Source organism: Notechis scutatus, chromosome 2 (assembly GCF_049901735.1).
Source record: "Notechis scutatus isolate UNSWTSFEM ecotype Mainland chromosome 2, rNotScu1.2, whole genome shotgun sequence".
In the NCBI taxonomy this organism is placed as follows: Eukaryota; Metazoa; Chordata; class Lepidosauria; order Squamata; family Elapidae; genus Notechis; species Notechis scutatus.
In genome coordinates, this window is record NC_142010.1 from 26540612 (window position 1) to 26562321 (window position 21710).

General features: G+C 49.0%; 2 protein-coding genes across 8 annotated transcripts in view; one reads left to right on the forward strand and one right to left on the reverse strand.

Moving 5' to 3' along the window:
* LOC113428608 (major histocompatibility complex class I-related protein 1-like) overlaps nucleotides 1–21710 on the reverse strand; it is a 684789-nt gene that overhangs the window by 299284 nt on the left and 363795 nt on the right. For 4 of the 7 annotated variants that reach the window (XM_087953867.1, XM_087953869.1, XM_087953875.1 and 1 more), the window contains exon 2: nucleotides 13229–13507. The exons of the other annotated variants lie outside the window; for them this stretch is intronic. In XM_087953867.1, the coding sequence (XP_087809993.1) occupies nucleotides 13229–13507 (279 nt within the window). The remainder of the gene's footprint in view (nucleotides 1–13228; nucleotides 13508–21710) is intronic. 7 annotated transcript variants of the gene reach the window in all.
* LOC113428674 (class I histocompatibility antigen, F10 alpha chain-like) overlaps nucleotides 1–21710 on the forward strand; it is a 156967-nt gene that overhangs the window by 8916 nt on the left and 126341 nt on the right. The gene's annotated exons all lie outside the window — the stretch shown is intronic.

The following is a 21710-nucleotide window of genomic DNA, read 5'->3' on the forward strand; positions in this document are numbered from 1 at the left end:
GGTCACTGAATGGCTGCCTGGCAATGGGAACCAAACAGGGCTTCCGTGTCCTGCAAGAGGGGCTGGAAGGGAGGAGGAGGATTCCCACCAGGGCAAACAGGCTCCAGACAAGGGACCCAAAGGGGCTGAAGGTGTCAGAGAAATCCGCCATCAAGAAGGAAAGTCCAGCCTGGATCCAGATGCTCACCTGTCCTCAGCAGCGTCTCTTTCCCATAGGACAGGTACTTCTCCAGCCACTCAATGCAGGTTTCCTCCAGGTAGGCTTTCTTTCTCTGGTTATATCCTGGAATAGCATCCAATTTCCTCTTGCTGATCTGGGCCTGGGGGACGGAGCCACCCAAGTGAGGGTATCCTTGTCGAACATGATGAAAGTCTTCCCTTCATAGCCAAACTGCATAAACCCTCCTTTGCTCCTGTTTGCATGGAGTTCACAGCCACACATCCACTGCAACGTGTGAAGGCCTAAAAGACAGACAGGGGATGGTTCAGGGGTCCTCCGTCAAGATAGGCAGAGACCCTCCTTCCCTGCAGAGACCTTGACACAGGCACTGACACCCCCATTTCCTCCCTAGAGTTCAAGGGAAAGAAAGCCCCCATCACTAACTTTGCCTCTTCTCCCTCCCTCGACCTTCCTCCTGCATTTCCCCCAGGATGGAGCCCCTGAACCTCCCCAGGAAAAGGAGAAGCTGGAAAAGACAGCAGAGGATCCCAAGGGAGATTGAGAAAAGGGGGAGTCACAGAATAAATGGAGGGACGGAGACACTTCCATCTTTCCTTCTGCTCTTCCTCTGCAGGGGAGACTCTTGGGGGGAAAGGAAGGGATCCCAGAGAGAGAGAAAAGTTGCCTAAATCTGCGGCTGCTAAGAGGGACTGAGAATCTCATGGCCTCAAAGAGGATCTGGTCGATCTACACAAAAGTTTTCAGGGATCCCTGTGACCATAAATCTTGGTCTATATCCACAAATAAAACCACATCACAAGGGCTGCTTCCCACTTTGGGCTAACCAGAAACAAACCATGGTTTAGTGCAATGTGAGAATGAAGCCTCTGGACACAAAGGAATATTTTCCTCAGCCACAGCAGCAAGTGGCCCAGTCTGATCTGGACACCCAAAGGGTTAATGACCTTTGAAAGGAGCTTGAAGCTTACAGTCTCTCCAAGGCCCTGGAGAAGATGTTTTAACTTCAAGTGACCAGATTCTTGGATTTAAGGAGAACACTGAATGTTTGAAAAAACAAAAACAAATGGAAATCCTGAAATGTTTCTACTTCTCTTTGGCCTTGAGAGAGAGAAAGGACGCCAGAAACTCTCAAATCTAAGGAGAAACTACCTGTAAGTACAACTGAACTAAACTGACCAGCCCTTTCTGTTACGAACTAAGCAAATGCGCTAGTTTAAAATCCTAAATAATTTTGCTTCCATGGCAGGCTCGTAATCCTGCACTTCTGATTGGCCTGCTGAAAGCGGATCGTGATTGGTCGTCTCTGACTGATCTGATTGGCTGACAGCGGGTCGCCGCTGATTGGACGCTTCCAGCGGAGCAAACTCAAACCATTGGGTGTTGTGACAGCAGCCAGCTCTATAAAAGGAGCTGCTGCTGCCCAAGTATTTTGCTCTGTTCTGAAGTCACTAATAAAGAGTTGGAGTCACTATTTGATGCCTCGTCTCCGTTCCTTGCGCCCACACTCCGGACTTAACACTGGCGACGAGAATGGGATGCGGAGACGATAAGAGCTGACTGAACACTCACCGAACGCTACAGAGCACGTGGCTGAGAGCGCACCAAGAAAAGCGGCAGAATGACCAGCAGCGCCATACCACCCGCTCCATTTGACCCGGCAAACGAAGACTGGGACTCAGATATGGACAGGTTTCAGATGTTCCTGGAAACCAACAATCTGAAGGATGCATCACCTGGCAAGAAACGAGCTGTATTCCTGACCCATTGCGGGCCTGCCGTTTCAAAATGGCAAAGGCACTTGCAAAAACCAGCAGAAGTCAAGACAATGGACTGGGACAACCTCGCCCCAATCCTCCGGGCCCATTATGCCCCAGCAGTACCAACGCTCATCCGAAGACACGAGTTTTACCAGAGGGACCAACAGGAATGCGAGAGTGTTGGAGACTTCATCGCGGACCTTAGGAACCTGGGAGGACTCTGTGGCTTCACAAACCTTGAAGAAGCCATGAGAGATCGAATTGTCCTGGGTCTCAAGGACCCCACAACCCAGAGCAAGATAATGGTGAAGGGAGACATCGCCCTCGCAGATGTCATCGCCGCGATGCTACTGCAGCAGAAGCAACCAGGAAGTAAGCCGCTCGAATGCACCGAGCGAACGCGCCGCACCGCCAACTCGCCACCAACGCTACACCGTTTTCCGAGAGGCACACAACAACCACCCACCATGAGGACCTCGAATCCTCATCAGAAAGCGAGGAAGAGGAGGTCAACTGACTCAGGTCAGAACGCGACCAGCGAGACCAGTGGAATCGAAAGCCCCCGTATCAATGCACTGGATGCGGGGGAAGTCACCCGCGATCCGACTGCAAATTCCTAGATGCACTCTGCCGTTCCTGTGGAAAGAGGAGCCACATCGCAAAGGTCTGCAGAAGCAAGCGAGGGCCCAGCCCAACCAGAAGAGAAAACAATTTCCGACAGACAACAGGCACCCCACCAGTAAATCGGGACCGCCAAAGCAATCAATGGAACCTCCACTACAGAAATCGAGCACCTGCCACTTCGTCCAGACGAGAAGAGGCACATCGGACCATCACCATCGGCCATGCTTCATCCCTTGATGCAAGGAAAATCCAAGTGAGGGTCGCTATCAAGAATCAACCATGCGTTATGGAGGTCGACTCTGGGTTGTCCCTATCCATGGCCTCCTGGGAAACCTTCAAACAGCTGATCCCTGACATCCGTCGCCAGGACCTCAGCACTCAAAACATCATATTGAAAGACTACCAAGGAAACAGAATTCCAGTTGCCAGTTCCAGCAATGTCAGAGTAGCCTTCAAAGACCACACCGCAACCCTACCTCTGACCATCGTCGATCGAGATCGGCCCAGCCTGCTGGGTTTGCAGTGGTTTGCGCCATTAGGAATTGAACTAGCTGGCATCAACCAGACCGGAAGCAATGACTGGGAAGCGGCCCTCGTCCAGGAATTCCAGGATGTGTTCAGCGAGAAGCTAGGCAAGTACAAGGGATCCCTCATATCATTTAACCTCAGCCCCGAAGTTGCGCCCATTCGCCTTAAGCTCGTCCGAGTGCCCTTTGCACTCAAGCCAAAGATTGATGAACAACTGGACAAATTAATAGCCCAGGGCGTGTTGGAACCGATTGACCATGCCCGATGGGAGACCCCAATCGTAACCCCCATAAAACCAGATGGATCTTTGAGAATTTGTGGGGATTACCGGGCCACCCTAAATCACGCGCTCCAGCAGAGCGCTTACCCCGTACCTGTGGTCCAACACCTTCTTCATTCCCTGGGAGGTGGAAAAATATTCGCAAAATTGGACCTAGCTCAGGCATACCAGCAGTTGCCCGTAGATGCACAGCTGCCGAGGCCCAAACTATAGTCATGCATAGAGGGGCATTCAAGTGTAATAGACTTCAATTCGGAGTGAGTGTAGCACCTGGCATTTTCCAGAGTTTGATGGAAAGATTGCTACAAGGCATAAAAGGGGTCGTGCCCTATTTGGATGATGTTTTGATAGCTGCCCCTACTAGAAGCCTATTAGAAAAATGACTCAGAATGGTTCTACAGAAATTTAAAGATGCTGGCCTGAAGGTCAAGAAGGACAAGTGCCAACTCTGTATGGAGAGGGTTGAATTCCTGGGCTACCTTCTTGACAAATGGGGAATTCACCCTACTGAGAAAAAACTGACTGCAATAAAAAAACGCCCCAAAACCTAGAAATAAAACAGACCTCCAAGCCTTCCTAGGACTCATTAACTTTTATAACATCTTCTTGCCCCAGAAGGCAACTGTTGCTGAACCCCTGCATAGGCTCCTCGACAAGAAGGCTTCCTGGGTCTGGGGACATCGGGAAGAGTGAGCCTTTCAGCAAGTAAAAGACCTTTTAACTTCAGATGCTGTATTGATACAATATAACGAGACTTTACCCTTAACTGTCACCTGCGATGCCTCACCGTTTGGGGTAGGAGCCATCCTGAGCCACGTCCTGCCAAACAGTACTGAGGCACTTATTGCGTTTTTTTCAAAAACTTTATCTAAAACTGAGAGAAACTATAGCCAACTTGATAAAGAGGCTCTCGCTATTGTGGCTGCGATCAAACGATTCCATGAGTACATATATGGAAGACCCTTTTCCATAATTACCGATCACAAACCGTTACTTGGCATTTTAGCGGGAGACAAACCAACGCCCCACATCTTATCACCAAGAATGACACGTTGGTCAGAGTTTTTAGCTGCATACGATTACCAACTGCTACATCTCCCGGGGAAAGCCATTCCCCACGCTGATGCCTTGAGTCGCTCGCCGCTACCCGAAGTCATAGACGATCCAGCTCCAACCCTAGCTATGCTACAAATCGAAACCCTTCCTTCTCCACCACTGACTGCACGAGACATCGCCTCGGAAACAAGGAAGGATCCTTGTTTGGCATGAGTCCTCAGCTGGGTGGAAAGAGGTTGGCCTGACAACGAACTCAATGACACCTTCAAACCGTTCAAAAACCGACAGACAGAGCTTTTCTCTCAAAGAGGATGCATCTTGTGGGGAGACAGAGTCGTCATTCCAGAGCGGCTACAGCATAAAGTTCTGAAACTATTGCACGACGGACATCCTGGCATCGTGCGAATGAAGGCACTAGCGAGGAGCTACGCTTGGTGGCCAGGTATAGATAAGCAAATAGAAACCTGGGTGGCCACTTGCAGCAAGTGTCAGGAAACTCGCTCAGCTTCACCAAAAGCCCCGCCAACAGAATGGGAAACACCCCGGGGTCCCTGGTCCCGTATCCACCTCGATTTTGCGGGACCTACCAAGGGGCATACATTTCTTATAACCGTGGATGCCTATTCCAATTGGCTAGTGGTCCACAAAATGAAGAGCACCACCACAGAAGCAGTCGTTAAAAAATTAAATAGACTATTCGCTACGCACGGGTTGCCAGATGTCCTGGTTTCAGATAATGGACCCCAATTCACTGCTCTTGCATTTGAACAGTACCTAGCAGACTGGGGGATACGCCACGCCTTAACATCGCCAGCTCACCCTGCGGCCAACTGCGGCCAATGGCAGGGCTGAGTGAATGGTCCAATTCATAAAGAAAACTTTACACAAGATGGAGCAAGGGGACATCGATGATAAGGTGACCAGGATGCTCCTCCTCCAACATATTACCCCAAACAGCACCACAAACAAAACCCCAGCCGAACTCCTGAGGGCCGGAAATTTCGCTCACATCTTGACCAGCCACACCCTGCCTACACGCCAGAAAAGCCCCTGGGGTCCAGCAGCAGGTGTCGCACGTTCAAGGTAGGCGACCCAGTTTTTGCAAAAAACTTCTCTGGTGACCCATTGTGGGTCTCTGCTACCATAACTCAACTAACGGGGCCCCGTTCCTACCGTTTACAAACTGCTGATGGGAAAATGTGGAAGCACCACATTGACCAACTTCGCTCCAGACTGGCACCTACTCCCGTCACAAGCCCTGAACCTCAAACCTGGGGGAGGGGAGGAAAAGTGAGGGGGCTGGAAAAGAGCTAGCATACAACCCAGTACTCGAAACCCAGAAGTCAGCACAACCAACCCTGGGATATTCACCTTCCGAAGGAGAGCTGGACCAGATGATCGCCTCGCCACAAAGCAGCACGGCGACAGCAGCAAATCCAAGGAATTCGGATGACAGCCTTGACGGAAGCAGGGATGACAACCCCGAGTCGCCCAGTGAAGAGGTTGGACCAGCCGTGCCGTTAAGCTCAGCGAACAGCCCATCGGAACCTGAGTCAGGGCAAGGACTGGTGGAGCAACGCAGATCGGGCAGACAGGTGAAACGACCTGCTTACTTGTGAGAGTACATCACCCCACCCCTCCGATGGAACCTAGGGGGGAGGGGTGTTACGAACTAAGCAAACGAGGTAGTTTAAAATCCTAAATAGTTTTGCTTCCACGGCAGGCTCGTAATCCTGCACTTCTGATTGGTCTGCTGAAAGCGGATCGTGATTGGTCGCCTCTGACTGATCTGATTGGCTGACAGTGGTCGCCGCTGATTGGACGCTTCCAGCGCGGCAAACTCAAACCATTGGGTGTTGTGACAGCAGCCAGCTCTATAAAAGGAGCTGCTGCTGCCCAAGTATTTTGCTCTGTTCTGAAGTCACTAATAAAGAGTTGGAGTCTATGGTGGTTTGGCATTGAAATGAGACACAGGGAACTGTCTCTGAGAAAATGCCAACCCTGAGAGAACTCAGGTAGCAGTATTTATTGAGAAAACACACAAGCAAAATATACAGTATGCATATTCAGAAAACAATGACCTCAACAGGAGATTACTTCACCAGCTTGAGAACACACAATCTTGGAAAATCCCAGATGTTACCTTGCTAGGATGAGATCATACAGCCACGGAAAGTCTCATGGGAAAGTTTGGAAAGTCCCATGAGAAAGCACAACTGTGTATCTTGTACCTTGAACTTTCACCCATTTTCCTATTCCTTCTAAACTGGCAGAATCAAAACAGAATGAGGCACTCTGAGCAAAGATACTCCTACCCCCACCAAGAATGCCCACATCTTCCTAGACTTACTGCTAGTTATACAAAGGCCTTACAGAAAATGATAAAATGATCAATAGGTTATATTACCACATTCCCTCCTTTTTTATTTATTCAAAGATAGGGGGTGTTTTAGTGGCATAGTACACAGTTCCCTCATGACCTGATCCTTCACGCCGGAAGACTGAGGTACACATTTGTAATAGATTAGGAATACATTGAATAAAACAACATAATAAGATACATATAGCAATAATAATAACAACCCCTTGCAATAAGGAGCGAAACCATGATCCATCAGGGAAGCCAGGACCACAGACTGTCCCAGAATGATGCATTAAACCCATCGGCTCCAGATTGATGCTGAGCAATACGATCTTCCATGTCCTGAACAGTTTTTGTAATGTTTGGCTCATAATTATGTATAAAAACACAACAATGTGAATGAATTAAAGCACAAACTCCTCCTTGAGCAGCTAACATAATATCTAAAGCATATCGATTTTGCAAAGTAACTGTACGAATTTCAGACATTTCTACATTAATCATCTTAATATTCTTTATAGTATCATTAAACATAGCAACAGTAAAATTATTTAAAATATGAATATCCCTATAGTTCATAGCAATTCCCAAAGGCGGGATAAGACCTCGAGAAATTTGTGTCCACAGATTACCTCCCATGGTTAGGATCTGGAATTGCTCTGTTGTAGCACAAGACAACTGTTTTCTCCAGGTTGCATTCTTTATTAAATCTTTTTCCTCAAAAGGCACTCCATGCAATGTTAGTCCTTCTCCCACTCTCCCAGGAAGGTGCATACACAACCAACAATTGGTGATGTTCAAGTTTTTGGCAGTTGTGCGCAAATCTTTAATGTAATTATTATCGGTCCACAAATCATCGCCCAAATCTCCGGCACGCTGAACATGCTGTCGCTGCTCTCTCCGCACCCGAGCAGCCCAGGACAGATTAGGCAGAATCAGCAGGATCAGGAACCACAGATGCGCCATCCTGCTCCTCCGAAACTTCCTTCACAGGTGCCTGCGAATGATCAGGCCGAACACACCGACCAGGAACCCAACGAATTTGACCAAGATGTTCAACTGCTGCATAACCACGTCCCCATGTTATCAGCTCAGCAGGAACCCATGCCGGATCCGGAAGGAACCGCACCAACACCCGAGGCCTCACTGCATCTGTAGAAGGAGAAGAAAATGCCTGCTGGCCGCTCGCAGGGGGTTACCAGACAAATTTAAAAATTTAAAGTATATAAAGCTAGATTTAATTGATCTTGAATCGCCGGAAGCCCCAGGAGCTTCCCTCCTTTTTTATTTAATTTAGTCAACATGGTCTTGAGCGTGGAATTATGACGTTCTACAATAGCCTGCCCAGTAGAATTGTATGGAATGCCAAATTTATGTTCCACAGACCATTGTTTGCAAAACTGATCAAAACCGGTGCTCCGATAAGCCGCACCATTATCAGTTTTTAAAGTTTTAGGTGTTCCAGCAACTGAAAAAGTCTTAATGCAATGATTGATGACATGCTTAACCATCTCACCTCTTTGAGGGGTAGCCATTAAAAATCCTGAGTAAGTATCCACAGTCACATGTATATATTTCCAGGGCGCAAATGATGGATATTGAGTAACATCCATTTGCCAAATCATTGAAGGTTTCAACCCTCTGGGGTTAACTCCCATAGGGATATTCGTGCCCTGCTTTGAACAAGTTGGACATTGTTGAATTATGGCAGCAGCTTCTGCAGTAGTAAGTTTGAATTGCTGTGCCAATGCTTTAGCGTTTTGATGAAAATAACTATGACTATCCCATGGCTGGACAGTGAGGACTGAAGTTACAGCACTGTCAGCTTTGGCATTACCTTGTGATAAAATTCCAGGCAAATTACTATGACTACGAATATGAGCAACAAAACACACATTCACACGCTGCTCCAAACATCCTTGTAAAAGCAAAAGCAATCTTAAAATATCAGGTGATATTCCAGGAGACAAATAAGAACCTGCTACAAAGGGTAACAAATTATACACATACAATGAATCCACTATTAAATTAAAATCCTGATTGTGAAAATTTTGAAAGCCAAAACTACAGCAGCAAGTTCTGCCTGCTGGGCAGACTTCTGCTCTGAAGTCACTTTTGTATGCCAAATTCCAGATTTATCTTTCCAAACACAAGCACCAAAAACTTTCCCTCCATCAGTAAAAACTGTAGGAGCATCTGATATGCCCAATGGTATCCTTTCTTACATTTTTGGCACACTGATTTAGGACGAACACCCTGTCCCATTGATCTCTTATTCTGCTGACTTTGACCTCCTCCAGGAGCCCGACATTGCGCTTTAAAATGTCCAGGCTTCCCACAATTGAAACAATTCCCCTTTTGAGCATGTCCTGTTTGTAAAGCCAGAGCTAAAGTTTCCATGTTAAAAGACTGACTCCCAACCTTCCTACATGCATTAATCAAATCTGCGATTTCTCTCTCCCCACTTGCTATAAGTGGATTTAAAATCTTTTGCAATCTGTGTTAGCTTGTTCTACTGCTAACTTAAAAGCAACTCTTTCTGGGCGAATTGATTATCAATTTGTCTTTCAATAGTCAATTTCAGTCTGCTAATGAAATTTTCATAGGGTTCATTGTTCCCTTGTTTGATGTTAGTAAAGGTCTTCTCACCACCTTCGCCGTCAGGGAGAGACCCTATGGCTTGAAAAATTATTTGTGGGAGAAGAATGAACCCTTCCTCAGGCATACCATCTCTCTGTTGTTCCACTGTTGTAAAATTACCAGCTCCATAAAGCTGATCTGGGGTAACATTTGCTGTTCCCCTCTGGACTGCCAGCTGTCTCCATTTCTGATCTAACACCAAATATTGAGCTGGAGTTAAAATCATATTCAACAGAGCTTTCCAGTCAGCCGGAATCATTTTATTTCCATAACCAACTGCTTCTAACAATGCCTGAGTATATGGCGTTCTAACACCATATTCTTTTGCTGCTTGCTTAACTTCCCTCAAAATTCTGAGCTGTAAAGGCTTCCACTCCCGCTGCGGATTTAATGCAGCATCCATGACAATTTCTACTGGATTAAGTTGAACTTCTACTCCAAACTCCACCAAATCATCTCCTGATAATTCCCCTCTATTCTTTGCTTCTTGAATAGCTGCAGTAACTGCATCCACCTGAACCCTTAAAGGTAAACTCTTATCTTCTGACAAAGTATTTCTAGCGCCGGACAATCCCCCAGATTTATCTGGAGGTGCCGTCGGCGGCAACAAACGTCCGCATGGTAAAGCGGCAAACCTTCTTCGGGGGTGCTAGGAGCGGTTGTTCATAAGTAGCTAATGCATCCATTATCACCCTCCAGGTTAACAAAATTGAAGAAGGGGCACGAGGTTCCTCATGCAAAAATTTCCCTATCTTTTTCCAGGACTCTACTTTAATACTACCTCCCTCCGGATATGACTTAATATTTTTCCAAACATACTGTAGTAAGTCCTCAATTTCTTTCTTTCCTACAGCACAACCCCTACTGCCAATTCCAAACCCAAAACTATTCCCAATGATCCCTCTCAATTCCTGATGTGCTCTTTCTGAGCCTTCGAGAGATCTCCCCATACTCACGAAAGAATCTATCTTCGTCCAGCGAAGAAGATGAGGGCCCAGTCGACGTCCGCGACGATGAGTATAGGATGCGGGAAACGTATAGCTTTCCAAGCTATCACGTCGGGTCACCATTTATGGTGGTTTGGCATTGAAATGAGACACAGGGAACTGTCTCTGAGAAAATGCCAACCCTGAGAGAACTCAGGTAGCAGTATTTATTGAGAAAACACACAAGCAAAATATACAGTATGCATATTCAGAAAACAATGACCTCAACAGGAGATTACTTCACCAGCTTGAGAACACACAATCTTGGAAAATCCCAGATGTTACCTTGCTAGGATGAGATCATACAGCCACGGAAAGTCTCATGGGAAAGTTTGGAAAGTCCCATGAGAAAGCACAACTGTGTATCTTGTACCTTGAACTTTCACCCATTTTCCTATTCCTTCTAAACTGGCAGAATCAAAACAGAATGAGGCACTCTGAGCAAAGATACTCCTACCCCCACCAAGAATGCCCACATCTTCCTAGACTTACTGCTAGTTATACAAAGGCCTTACAGAAAATGATAAAATGATCAATAGGTTATATTACCACAGGAGTCACTATTCGATGCCTCGTCTGCGTTCCTTGTGCCCACGCTCCGGACTTAACACTTTCCCTCCCTTTCCACACCCAGGAATGACAGGAGAGGAATCCTTTCTCTGAATCTTCTGCTCAGCCTAAGAACTTCCCTTTGGAGGAAGATCGTCGTGAGCTGCAGTCTGATCCTTCCCTCGAGAGGAGATTCCCTGATCTCCCCATGGGAAAAATAGTTCTGGATTTCTGCCCAAGGAGAATCTCCTGCCATTCACAGGAAGGCCCTAAATATTTGGCTGCTGTTTTCAACTTCTGAGAACAAGCTCAGTCTTATTTCAAAAGCATCAAAAGCAAAGACAGAAATTGTTTTATTTCACTTGAAGATAAAATCTGTATTTTTTTATCTCAAATTTGGCACAGATTTGAATATTTCTGCAGGAAAAAGAAAGCACAGCGATCACATTGAAAAGGCAAGTTTCCTTTTTTTATATTTAGTGTAAGAACACTATTAATGCATCTCTTCAGGTCTATGCATGAAACAATTTCAGCCCATCTTTGAGCCTGGATGTTCAGGGCTTCCTGAGGCCTGAAAAATAGTTCAAGGGTTCCTCCAGGGTCAAAAGGTTGAGAGAGGGCTGCTTAAGAGGGGCTAAAACACATTTATATTTAGAACTGCCGTGAAGAATATCAGAAATCACTTCTTTATGTCTTTTTTCTTTATTTATTTTCTTTAATTGTTTTCTTTCCTTGTACTTTTTTATTTTTCTTTGATTTCTTTCTTTTATCTCCTTTACTTTAGGTTACTTTCCATTAGTTTTTGTTTTTTGTTCAAAAAGTTTAATCCAAATTTTATAAAAAATTTAAAGGGCAAACAGGATATCAGGGATCATTAAAATAGTATTGAAAACACAGAGAGGCTAATGTCATAAACCTTTACATGAATCAAGGTAGAGCAACCACATCTGGAACATTCTCTGCAGTTTCTGCTCAAAAGACCCCAGAAAAGGACCGGAGGGAGCTGGGGAAGGTCCAGAGGAGGCGACTCAGGCGATGGGAGGGTGGAAGGAGCCTCCCTTTGAGGAAAGGTTGGGACCTTTGGGGCTCTTTAGCCTGGAAAGGAGGCTCCCCTCCACTCTGGCCACTCTCCTTCCTCCTTCCTCCACCAGGGGGAGCCCTCTGGGTTCAGCTCTGCTCCCCTGGGAGGCCAGCAGGGGGCCTGGAGGGATCTGGGGGGATCCTGGGGGATCAGGGGCAGGACTGGAGGAGCTCTGGGGTCTCCCTGGAGGGAGGGGGGAGGAAAAGGGCGGGGCTGCCCCTCCTTGGGATAAAAGGAGGGGAAATGACTGAGGTTTGTGGAGAAGGTTTCCCTCAGCCTAAAGCAGCCTATCTTTACACCCAGATTTCCTTGCACCCCTTTACTAAATAAGGTTGCTTGAAGGGGAATCTTGTCCACCCCAAAAGAGGGAAGAATGGGGGGAGGGGCTGCTGAAGGAAGAGTCTCCCCGCTCCAGGGCAGCCCCACCAAGAGGGCAGGGCAGGAGTTCAGCCTGAGGAACCAAGGATGGGAAGCCATGACGGCTCTGAGAGACTCTGGAAGGGACCCAAATGGAGGTTTGTTTCTTTTCCCTCTTTCCCCCTCAAGATTGGGAGGATCCTGGCCCTGTGACCCCCCTCCAAGAGCCCCCCACCCCATTTGGGCCTCCTGGCCTCTCCTTCCACCTGGAGGATGAGAAGAAGCTCCTGGCATTTGGGCCCCACTCCTCCCTCCAACAAGGGGGAGAAGGAAAGGGATCTAGTCTCCCCAGGTGGATCTCCACTCGATCCCTCATTTCTCTGGGGTGGAAACAGACAGAAGGACGAGGACCTGCTTCCCCCAGGATCTCCTTAGGATCCACCTGCCTCTTTGTTTGGGGGGGGGGACTTGTGATTCCCTTCCTCCCCCACAGCAGGAGATCCACTAAGGACCCTCCATCTTTCATGGGGGAAGGGGAGATTTCGGTCTCTTTTTACCTCAGTTTATATTAATATCCATATCAACATTCAGACGGACAGATGGATAAATTTAAACACGTTTTCATTAACTGCAGTTGGAAGAAAATGTCAGCTATGGAGGCAAGGACAATCTTATATTGATTAAAATAAAAGAATAAACATATAAAAAAAGACTTTTTAAATGATGTGGAGGCTGCTTTTCCCTTTGAAGGGACCCCCCCTTTCCCCCCCTCTGGTTCCTGGGGAGGGGAATATGGGGCCGGAGGAGCCACCAGACCCATCACTCACCTTCACTCTGATTGTAGCGATTCCTCAGATTCTCCAGGCCGACTCTGAAGTCCTCCTCATCGCCACGTGCTATCTGGGTGTTTCTGTCCCAGTACTGGGAATCCTCCTTCCCCACATACTTCTCTATCCAGGAGACTCGAGGCTGCATCCTCCGGCTGTGGCTGTCGTAGTGAACAAAGACCTGACCGTCCACGTACCCCACACCGACAAACTGGGGCAGCCCCTGACTGGGGTCTGAGATGGAGGAGTAGAAATACTTCAGGGAGTGGGAGGAGGCGCCTGGAAGGGACCCAGAGGGGGAGAGTTAGGGGGCTTCAGTCAAGGGCCCTGATCCCATGGAGGCTCCCACCTGAGGCTCTGGGAAGGAAGGAGGAGGAAGAGGAAGAGATGTGGGGGGGGGGGAAGAGGAGGAAGGGGGGAAGGAAGGGGGAGATGGTGGGAGAGGAGGCAGGAGGTGGAAGGAGGGAGCGACTGAGAGGGGAAGAAGCAGCTTCTGGAGGGCCTGAAGGGTTGGAGGGCAGGGAAGGTCTTCACCTGCCCTCAATTGTGCCCTCCCCTCTTCCATCAAGGCCTCCCTCAAACCCCATTCTGGGTTGCTCAGTCTCTGCCTCAAGGAGGCTGCAGTGGCCCCACAGGGAAAAGGGCGGATTCCCCCCCCCACCAGGAGCTCAAAAGCAGCAGGAAACCCCACTTGGACACCCCAAATTTCCATTCACAGGGAAAAAAAAGTCTAAAGGCCAAAGTGGATGGTTTATAGCTGCAGATATTAGGGGAGATTTTATAAAACAGGGGAGGGGAATGGAGAGACAATGGGATCCTTAGGGGAAACCCAAATGTGGGAAGGCAAAGGGAAAGGAGAAGCAATGAAGCCACAGAGACCCCAGATCTTCTTCCTGTCCCCCTTCCCATCGCTGGAAAATCTTCCCTCCCCTCCCAGAGTTCAGCCGTCTGAGCAGGAATCGACCTTGAACTCAGGACTCAGAGGGGCTCCCCCTCATTCCACAGAGAATTTCACTGGGATTATTCCAAGATTGCTTCATTTCAGCAACCCAGTTAGGGCCCTGAAACCATCATCCACGGACGCTTTCCATTGGAGCAGATTTCCTCTGAATCTCACCCTTCACTTTCCGCAGAAGCCGCTCTGAAACCTTTCCTCCTCTGGGGCTGATCCTGCACTTTGTCAGGCAGAAATGCCCCTCAGCCAACTTGGGAGGGGATTGTGATCCTGGCTACTCAACTCTTCCCATGATCAGTGAGTGCAAGGTAAAGGCCTATGTGAGAAGTGTATCTATTTTGTGACTCAAAACTCAAGATGAAAAAGGGAGGTTTTCTTTTGAAGTAAGGAAAGGCAGTATCAAACACTGATTAGAATGTTGACTGATCTTGGAATGTCTTTGAAGTGCTGGGAATTATCACACTTTTTGGAATGCTTTTGAAATGCCAGATACCGGTTTTGTATGTTATCTGCTAAGGAAGTGCCTGTTGTATAAGGTAATAAAATGTAACTTGTATCCTGAAAAACAAATTATAAATTTGTTTTGTATGCTGGGGGGGGTCAATTTTAGGGTATAAAAATAGAGCCTTTAAGCTTTGCTTTTCGTTCTCTCCTCAACTGCCAAAGGGGAGGACCCATCTGCAGATGTATATTCCAATAAAGCCTTTTTCCTTGGATCAACTTTGAATCCTGGTGGGTTTTTTTCTTAGCCACAATATCACAATTTGGGGGCTCATCCAGGATCCTCGATGGTGGTCGACTGGAAAGCGGGGACCAGGTAAGAGAGTGGCCACAACCTCCCTTTGAGAGGCACCTCTCCCCGAATTTGGTCAGACTCCCGAGGTGACTGGGAAATCCAGACGGTCCTTGGAAAAAGAATTGAGACAAAATGCCGGCTGAGAGTGTGTGAGAACGATCTGAGTTGGGGACGCCCACGCATCCTTTTGACTTCGGAGAGTCCAGGAGCGATCAGATCAGGTAAACTTTGTTCTTTTCATTTGTAGTCAGAAAAGAGAGGGGTCCTTAAACTCCCTGGGAGAATCCAGCGTCTGCTGGAGGACTGGGACTGGTGAGTCAAGGCTCTGGGAGTCTGAAAGAGTAGAAGATGAGAAAGGGACAGAGCAAGGGTCTGGGAGACCAGGAAGAAGCCTGTCTGGGACAGGGAAAATCTGACAATGGCAGAAAATCAATTCCAGTAGATTCGCCCTTGGGACAGCTACTCCAGCAGTGGTTCTCCCCGAATCTAAAGGAATTCACCAGACATCTCAAAAAGAAAAACATGATTTATCTTTGTCGAGACTGATGGCCAAAATACCCTTTGATTGATCCTAAATTTCCATATCACTGGAGTCCTGAGGGGGAAACCAGTATCTATTGGATGACCAAATTGCGAGACTATATTCTCCAACACAAAATGACTACTCAAATTGCATACATTGATGTATGGTTTCATGTGAAATTTGAAGGTCCTGTCCCTCCAACTGAGGGTCAATACATGTCTCAACAAAAAGACAATGAGAGTGAGACGGACGATTGGCTGCAGAATCCGCCGCCCGCAAATCCTAATTTGAATAATGCGCCCGCCAATGTTCCTATGGCACCACCGCCATTGCCGGTGGCACAACCCCCTCCTCAGCCGCCCCTTTATCCGCGGCTGAGAAAAGAAGTGGAAGGATTAAAGAGAAGTGTTCAGGATTTTCCATTCAGAGAAAAACCTGAAGTGGATGCATTTCCTCTTAGGGAAGTCCCTAATGGGATCAATGTTGCAGGCAACCCGGTGACAGTCTTTGTGGCTGTCCCCATAAAACCAGCCGAGTTGCGAGAATTAAAAAAGAGTCTTCCAAAACTTCATGAAAATGCTCATGAGGTGGCCGAACAGTTAGATCTATGGATGGGTCCGAATGATTACACGTATCAGGAGATGATGTACATTCTGGGGCATCTATTTACTCCTGAGGAGCGTGACCTCATTCGGACTTCAGCCTGGAAGGCATGGAATGCAAAAGTGAATGGACAACAAGGGGCTGTACCGGCAGATCAGAAATTCCCTATAGCTATTCCCGATTGGAATCCAAACACCCAAGAGGGTAGAGATAATATGCGGAATATGAGAGCAATGATCATGGAGGGGATAAAATTGGCAGTCCCACAAGGGAAAAATTTAACTAAAGCCTTTGAAGTAAGCCAAGGCAAAGATGAATCCCCTGGAGATTATTGTACCAGGCTCTGAGAAAGTCTGGTCAAGTATTCAGGGGTAGATCCCAGCACGCCTGCTTTTGAATCCATGCTGAAAATGCAGTTCGTGACCGGGGCTTGGCCAGATATCCAAAAGAAAATTCAGAAAATGGATAATTGGGGAGCAGTGGGAATTGTTGATCTCCTGAAAGCAGCCCAACAAGCTTTTGTGAACAGAGACACAGTAAAAACCAAACAGAAGTCACAAATGATGGTTGCAGCTGTACAGGCTGCAGCAAAGAATGAGGTGAAGAAAGGTGGGAATTTTGGGAAGGGTCCAACTGGTGAAAGGAGAGAGAATTTTGGGGGATACAATCAGGGAGGATTCCGGGGCAGAGGAAGAGGTTCCAGAGGAGGAGGCATGGGAATGAGACAGCCTGGAATGGATAGGAGTTGCTTTAGGTGTGGGAAGGAAGGTCACTTTGCGCGCGAGTGTCCTACCAACCGGGAGGAAAGGAGTTATGCATTGTATGATGATTAGGGCTGTTCCGGCTCCTTTAAGAGGACCTCGCGGGAGCCATTGGTAAACATTTTAGTGGGTCCTAACCTTCAGGAGCGGCTGTTCCTGATAGATACTGGCGCAAGCCGGACTTCTGTGTGTGACCCGATAGAGCAGGGGTGGGCAAACTACGGCCCGCTGGACACATCCGGCCCGTTGGTCATTTTAATACGGCCCGCCTCTGAAAAAAATCCTCTCTGAAAAAAAATTGGGGCCGGCCAAAGAGACCCTGCGCCGCGCGCAAAAATTGCACACACAACACGGAGCTGGGCAGCCGCTTCCCTGGTAGCGGGGCCAAGGCCACCGCCCGGGAACGCCCACTGCTTTCCCTCGCCAGGGCTGGGCGGTGGCGTGTTGCCCTGCGCCGCGTGGCCCCGCCTGGCAGCGTGCTTCTCAGCTGGTCTCCTCCTCCTCGGCCATACAGAACAAACAGGCAGAGAAGGAGAGACCAGCCGGCTGGTTGGGGGAAGCTTTCTGCGCCAAAGAGGCAGCTACTAATCTCCGGCTTTGCTCCGCTTCTCCAATGGTCCGGCACCACCCTGTTCTTCTTGGGCTGCGAAAGAGCGGCTAATGATCTCCGCTCCGCTCTGCTTCTCCAACATCCGGCGCCGCCCTGTTCTGTGTCAGGCCCAACAAGTCCGAGCAGCCGGCGCACAGAACAGGGCGGTGCCGGATGTTGGAGAAGCAGAGCGGAGCCGGAGATCGCCAGCCGCCTCTTTCGCAGCACAAGAGCCTCCCCAACTGGCCAGCTGCTCTCCTCCTTCTCTGCCTGTTTGTTCTGTATGGCCGAGGAGGAAGAGACCAGCCGGCTGGTTGGGGAAAGCTTTCTGAGCCGAAAGAGGCAGCTACTAATCTCCGGCTTTGCTCCACTTCTCCAATGGTCCGGCACCACCCTGTTCTTCTTGTGCTGCGAAAGAGGCGGCTAATGATCTCCGGCTCCGCTCTGCTTCTCCAACATCCGGCGCCACCCTGTTCTGTGTCAGGCCCAGCAAGTCCGAACAGCCGGCGCACAGAACAGGGCAGCGCCGGATGTTGGAGAAGCAGAGTGGAGCCGGAGAAGAAGCCTCCCCAACTGGCAGCACAAGAAGCCTCCCCCAACTGGCCAGGTGCTCTCCTCCTTCTCTGCCTCCTTCTCTGCCTCTCCCCTCTTGCTCCTCACAGTTGCCCTGAGCTGGTGCGGTTCTTTACTTGGGCAGCCAGACGCCCGCAGCAGCGCCCGCAGCAGCGCCCGCAGCAGCAACAGGCAGTTCTGCCCGGGCTCTGCTCAGGTGTCCAGCTGGGGCTGTCAGGAGTTGCTACCACCGGCGCAGCTCCGCGCAGCTCCAGTCCCACGTTGCCTTGGGAAGGGAAAGGCAAAACCAGGAGCCGCTGAGCCTGAACCTCCGGTGCCGCTGCTGCCGTTGCAAAGCACCGCCGCGGCTCTTCCTTTTTGCCTTTCCTTCCCGAGGCAACGTGGGACTGGAGCCGCGTGGAGCCGTGCCGGCAGTAGCAACTCCTGACTCAGGGGCCTCCGAGGGGAGGGGAAGGAGGAGAAGAAGGGGGAAGGGGGTGCGATTCCCAAAAAATCTTGTGCTGACCCGGCCCGTCTGTCAAATTTTAAAAGTGAATGCGGCCCCCCGAGCCAAAAAGTTTGCCCACCCCTGCGATAGAGGGTGCACATAGATCCAAGAAAGTGATAAAAGTAGTTGGGGTGAGTGGAAAATCACAGGACGTGATTGTGTTTGAACAAATCAGACTGGAAATGAATGAAGTGGTGACTAAAGCTGAAGTGTTGTATATTCCTGATTCTGGAGTGAATTTGCTGGGGAGAGATTTGTTGCCTGTGTTTGGTATCCAGCTGTGGGATACCGGGAAGGGAGTAAGGATGTGGAAGATGACTGTGGAAGATGAGAGAGCAATCTCAGATGAGGTCTGGGCAGAAGGAGAGAAGGCAGGGTGAATGAACATTCAGACAATTAAGATTCAAGTGCAGCCTGGGGTGACAAAGCTTTGGACTCCACAATATTCAATGAGCGGGAAAGGAAGAGAGGGGCTGAAACCAGTGATTGACAGATTGTTGAAACAGGGCATGTTAGAGCCTACTATGTCACCTTTCAATTCCCCAATATTGGTGTATTAAAGAAAGATGGAAAACATCGTCTGGTCGTAGATTTGAGGAAAATTAATAACATAGTGGTCCCCAGATTCCCAGTGGTTCCTGATCCCTACACTATTTTGGGACGAATCCCTCCCAAAGACAAATGATTTACTGTGATAGATCTGAAGGATGCTTTCTGGGCATCCTTGAGGAGGGAAGTAGGGACCTGTTTGCATTTGAATGGGACGATCCTGAGACTGGGAGAAAACAACAATTAAGGTGGACAGTACTTCCCCAGGGCTATACTGAAAGCCCTTTGTTGTTTGGACAGGCTTTGGAAGAAAAGTTAGTGTCTTTTAAGAAAGGGATCACGTTGATTCAGTATGTGGATGATTTGTTGCTGACTGGGGAGAAAGAAAAAGAGGTTAGAGCAGCATCTGTGGCTTTGCTAAATTGGCTGAAGGAGCAAGGGTTGACAGCTTCAAGGGAAAAGATCCAGTTTGTGGAAAAGAAGATGAAATATTTGGGGCATTATATTCAGCAGGGGGTGAGGTCCTTGGATCCTGAAAGGGTGAAAGGGATCATGCGCCTGGCTCCCCCCAGAAATAAGACAGAAGTTAGGAAGGCCCTTGGATTGTTGGGGTATTGCAGAATTTGGGTGGATCAATACACTGTGTTAGCTCAATTCTTGCACAGGAAGCTGGTAGGAAAAGGAGAGAGTATAGAATGGTTAGAGGGAGATGATGAGAGATGGGAAGTTTTGAAGAAGGTATTGTCATCCGCACCGGTTTTGGCTTTGCCCAATTTGAAGCTCTCATTTCATCTGTATGTGTCAGTAGCTCAGGGAACGGCACTAGGAGTGTTGGCGCAGAAGAGGGGGGGCAATACCAGCCCATCGCTTTTCTGAGCAAAACTCTGGAGCCGGTGGTGAGAGGATGGCCAGTGTGTATGCAGGCTGTGGCTGCTACAGCTATGTTGGTGGTAGAGAGCAGGAAGTTAACCTTTGGGGGAGCCCTTGTGGTGCATTCAACTCACCAGGTTACTTCTGTGCTAAGTCAGTTGGCAACAACCATTTTGAGAACCAGCCCAGATGTGGTGATTGGGACAGATAGGAATTTGAATCCAGCAGAATTCCTAGAAGGGAGAAGACAGGAGTGGGAAGCTGAGGAACATGATTGTTTGTTGCAAGTAGATTTGATGACAAAGGTGAGGGAGGATTTGGAAGAGACTCCTTTGAAGGAAGGGGAGAGATGGTTTGTGGATGGATCAAGCAGGGTTGAGGAAGGAAAGAGAAAATCAGGATTTGCAGTCGTGACAGGAGAAGGGGAGGTCATAGAAAAGGGCTCCCTTCCTTCTTCATGGTCTGCGCAGAAATGTGAGTTGTTTGCTTTGAAGAGGGCTCTGGAGTTGGCTGAAGGGATTGATGTGACAATCTGGACTGATTCCAAATACGCCTGGGGTGTGGTCCATACCTTTGGTAAGATCTGGCAGGAAAGGGGATTTATCAAGGCTGATGGGAAACAAGTTGAACAATTACAACTTGTGGAACAGGCCTTGGAGGCCCTGCAACTGCCAGGCCAAGTGGCAATAGTACCGTGTTTCTCCAACAATACGGCCTCCACCAATAGGAAGCCCCAGCATGATTTATTGGCATAAAATCAAATTAAGCCCCTCCCCCCAAATTAAGGCCCATATTAAACATGCGAAATGGGGGGAATGGCGGGGGGCTTGCCGCTTGGAAGTACTTTGTTGCATGCCCGGATATGGTGCTGCCTGCGTTGGTGGAGCACTTCATATCGGAGACCTTCCGCCACCGTTAATTTCCCTTCTCCCTTGCTGCCGTAGCGTTACAGCAATGCCGCGGCGTTCGCGCAGCCACGTGCAGCCAGTCAGGGCTCCTCCCTGCAACCGGAGCCCTGAGGAGACATGCTTCAGGCGCTCCTGTGGCCGCCTTCCCTTTGCCTTCGATGGTAAAGTGAATTATTTTAAAACCTCCGCTCATCCTATCAGGGCCGTGCGAGCTGAGCAGAGCCGGGAAAGCAAGCCGCGGGTGTTTCCTGGTTCTGCCCAGCCCGTGCGGCTCTGCCGCTGCCCTGGCGGGATGAGCGGAGGTTTTTAAAATAATTCACTTTACCTTCTAAGGCAAAGGGAAGCGCTCACAGGAGCGCCTGAAGCCAATATACCAACAACAAAAGGCAAATCCTCAAGGTGGGCTGGAGGGAGGTGGCTATGTGCCCCCGGGCTGCTTCAATGCAAGGTCCTGACTTGCAGCATCCTGCCGTTGCCGCGCGTCCTCCCTCTCCGACTGCAAAACTCGTGTGCTTCGCCAAACGCTCCGAGCGAGGCGAGCTCTTTCATACATAGAGAGAGAGGGAAAGACGCCGGCGTGCTCCGAGAGGCTGACCCTTTTCTCTAGCCGATTCTGACTGAATCTCTATCCCGCTCCTTTATCCTCACGACGGGTCGGCAGTGACGCTCTCTGGTGCGGCCACCTCAGCTTGCCAGCCTTGCCCCGCTATGAGACGATACTGTGACAGCCGCTGCTGCCGCACTCCCTTCTCTTTCCTTGCCTCTCCTCCCTTCGCCGGCAGGAGTGTGCGCGCTGCTGCCACTGCCGCCGCTCCTGAGGCCATCTGGGGCGGGCAGGTGGGAAAGCAAGCAAGGTGGCTGCGCTGTC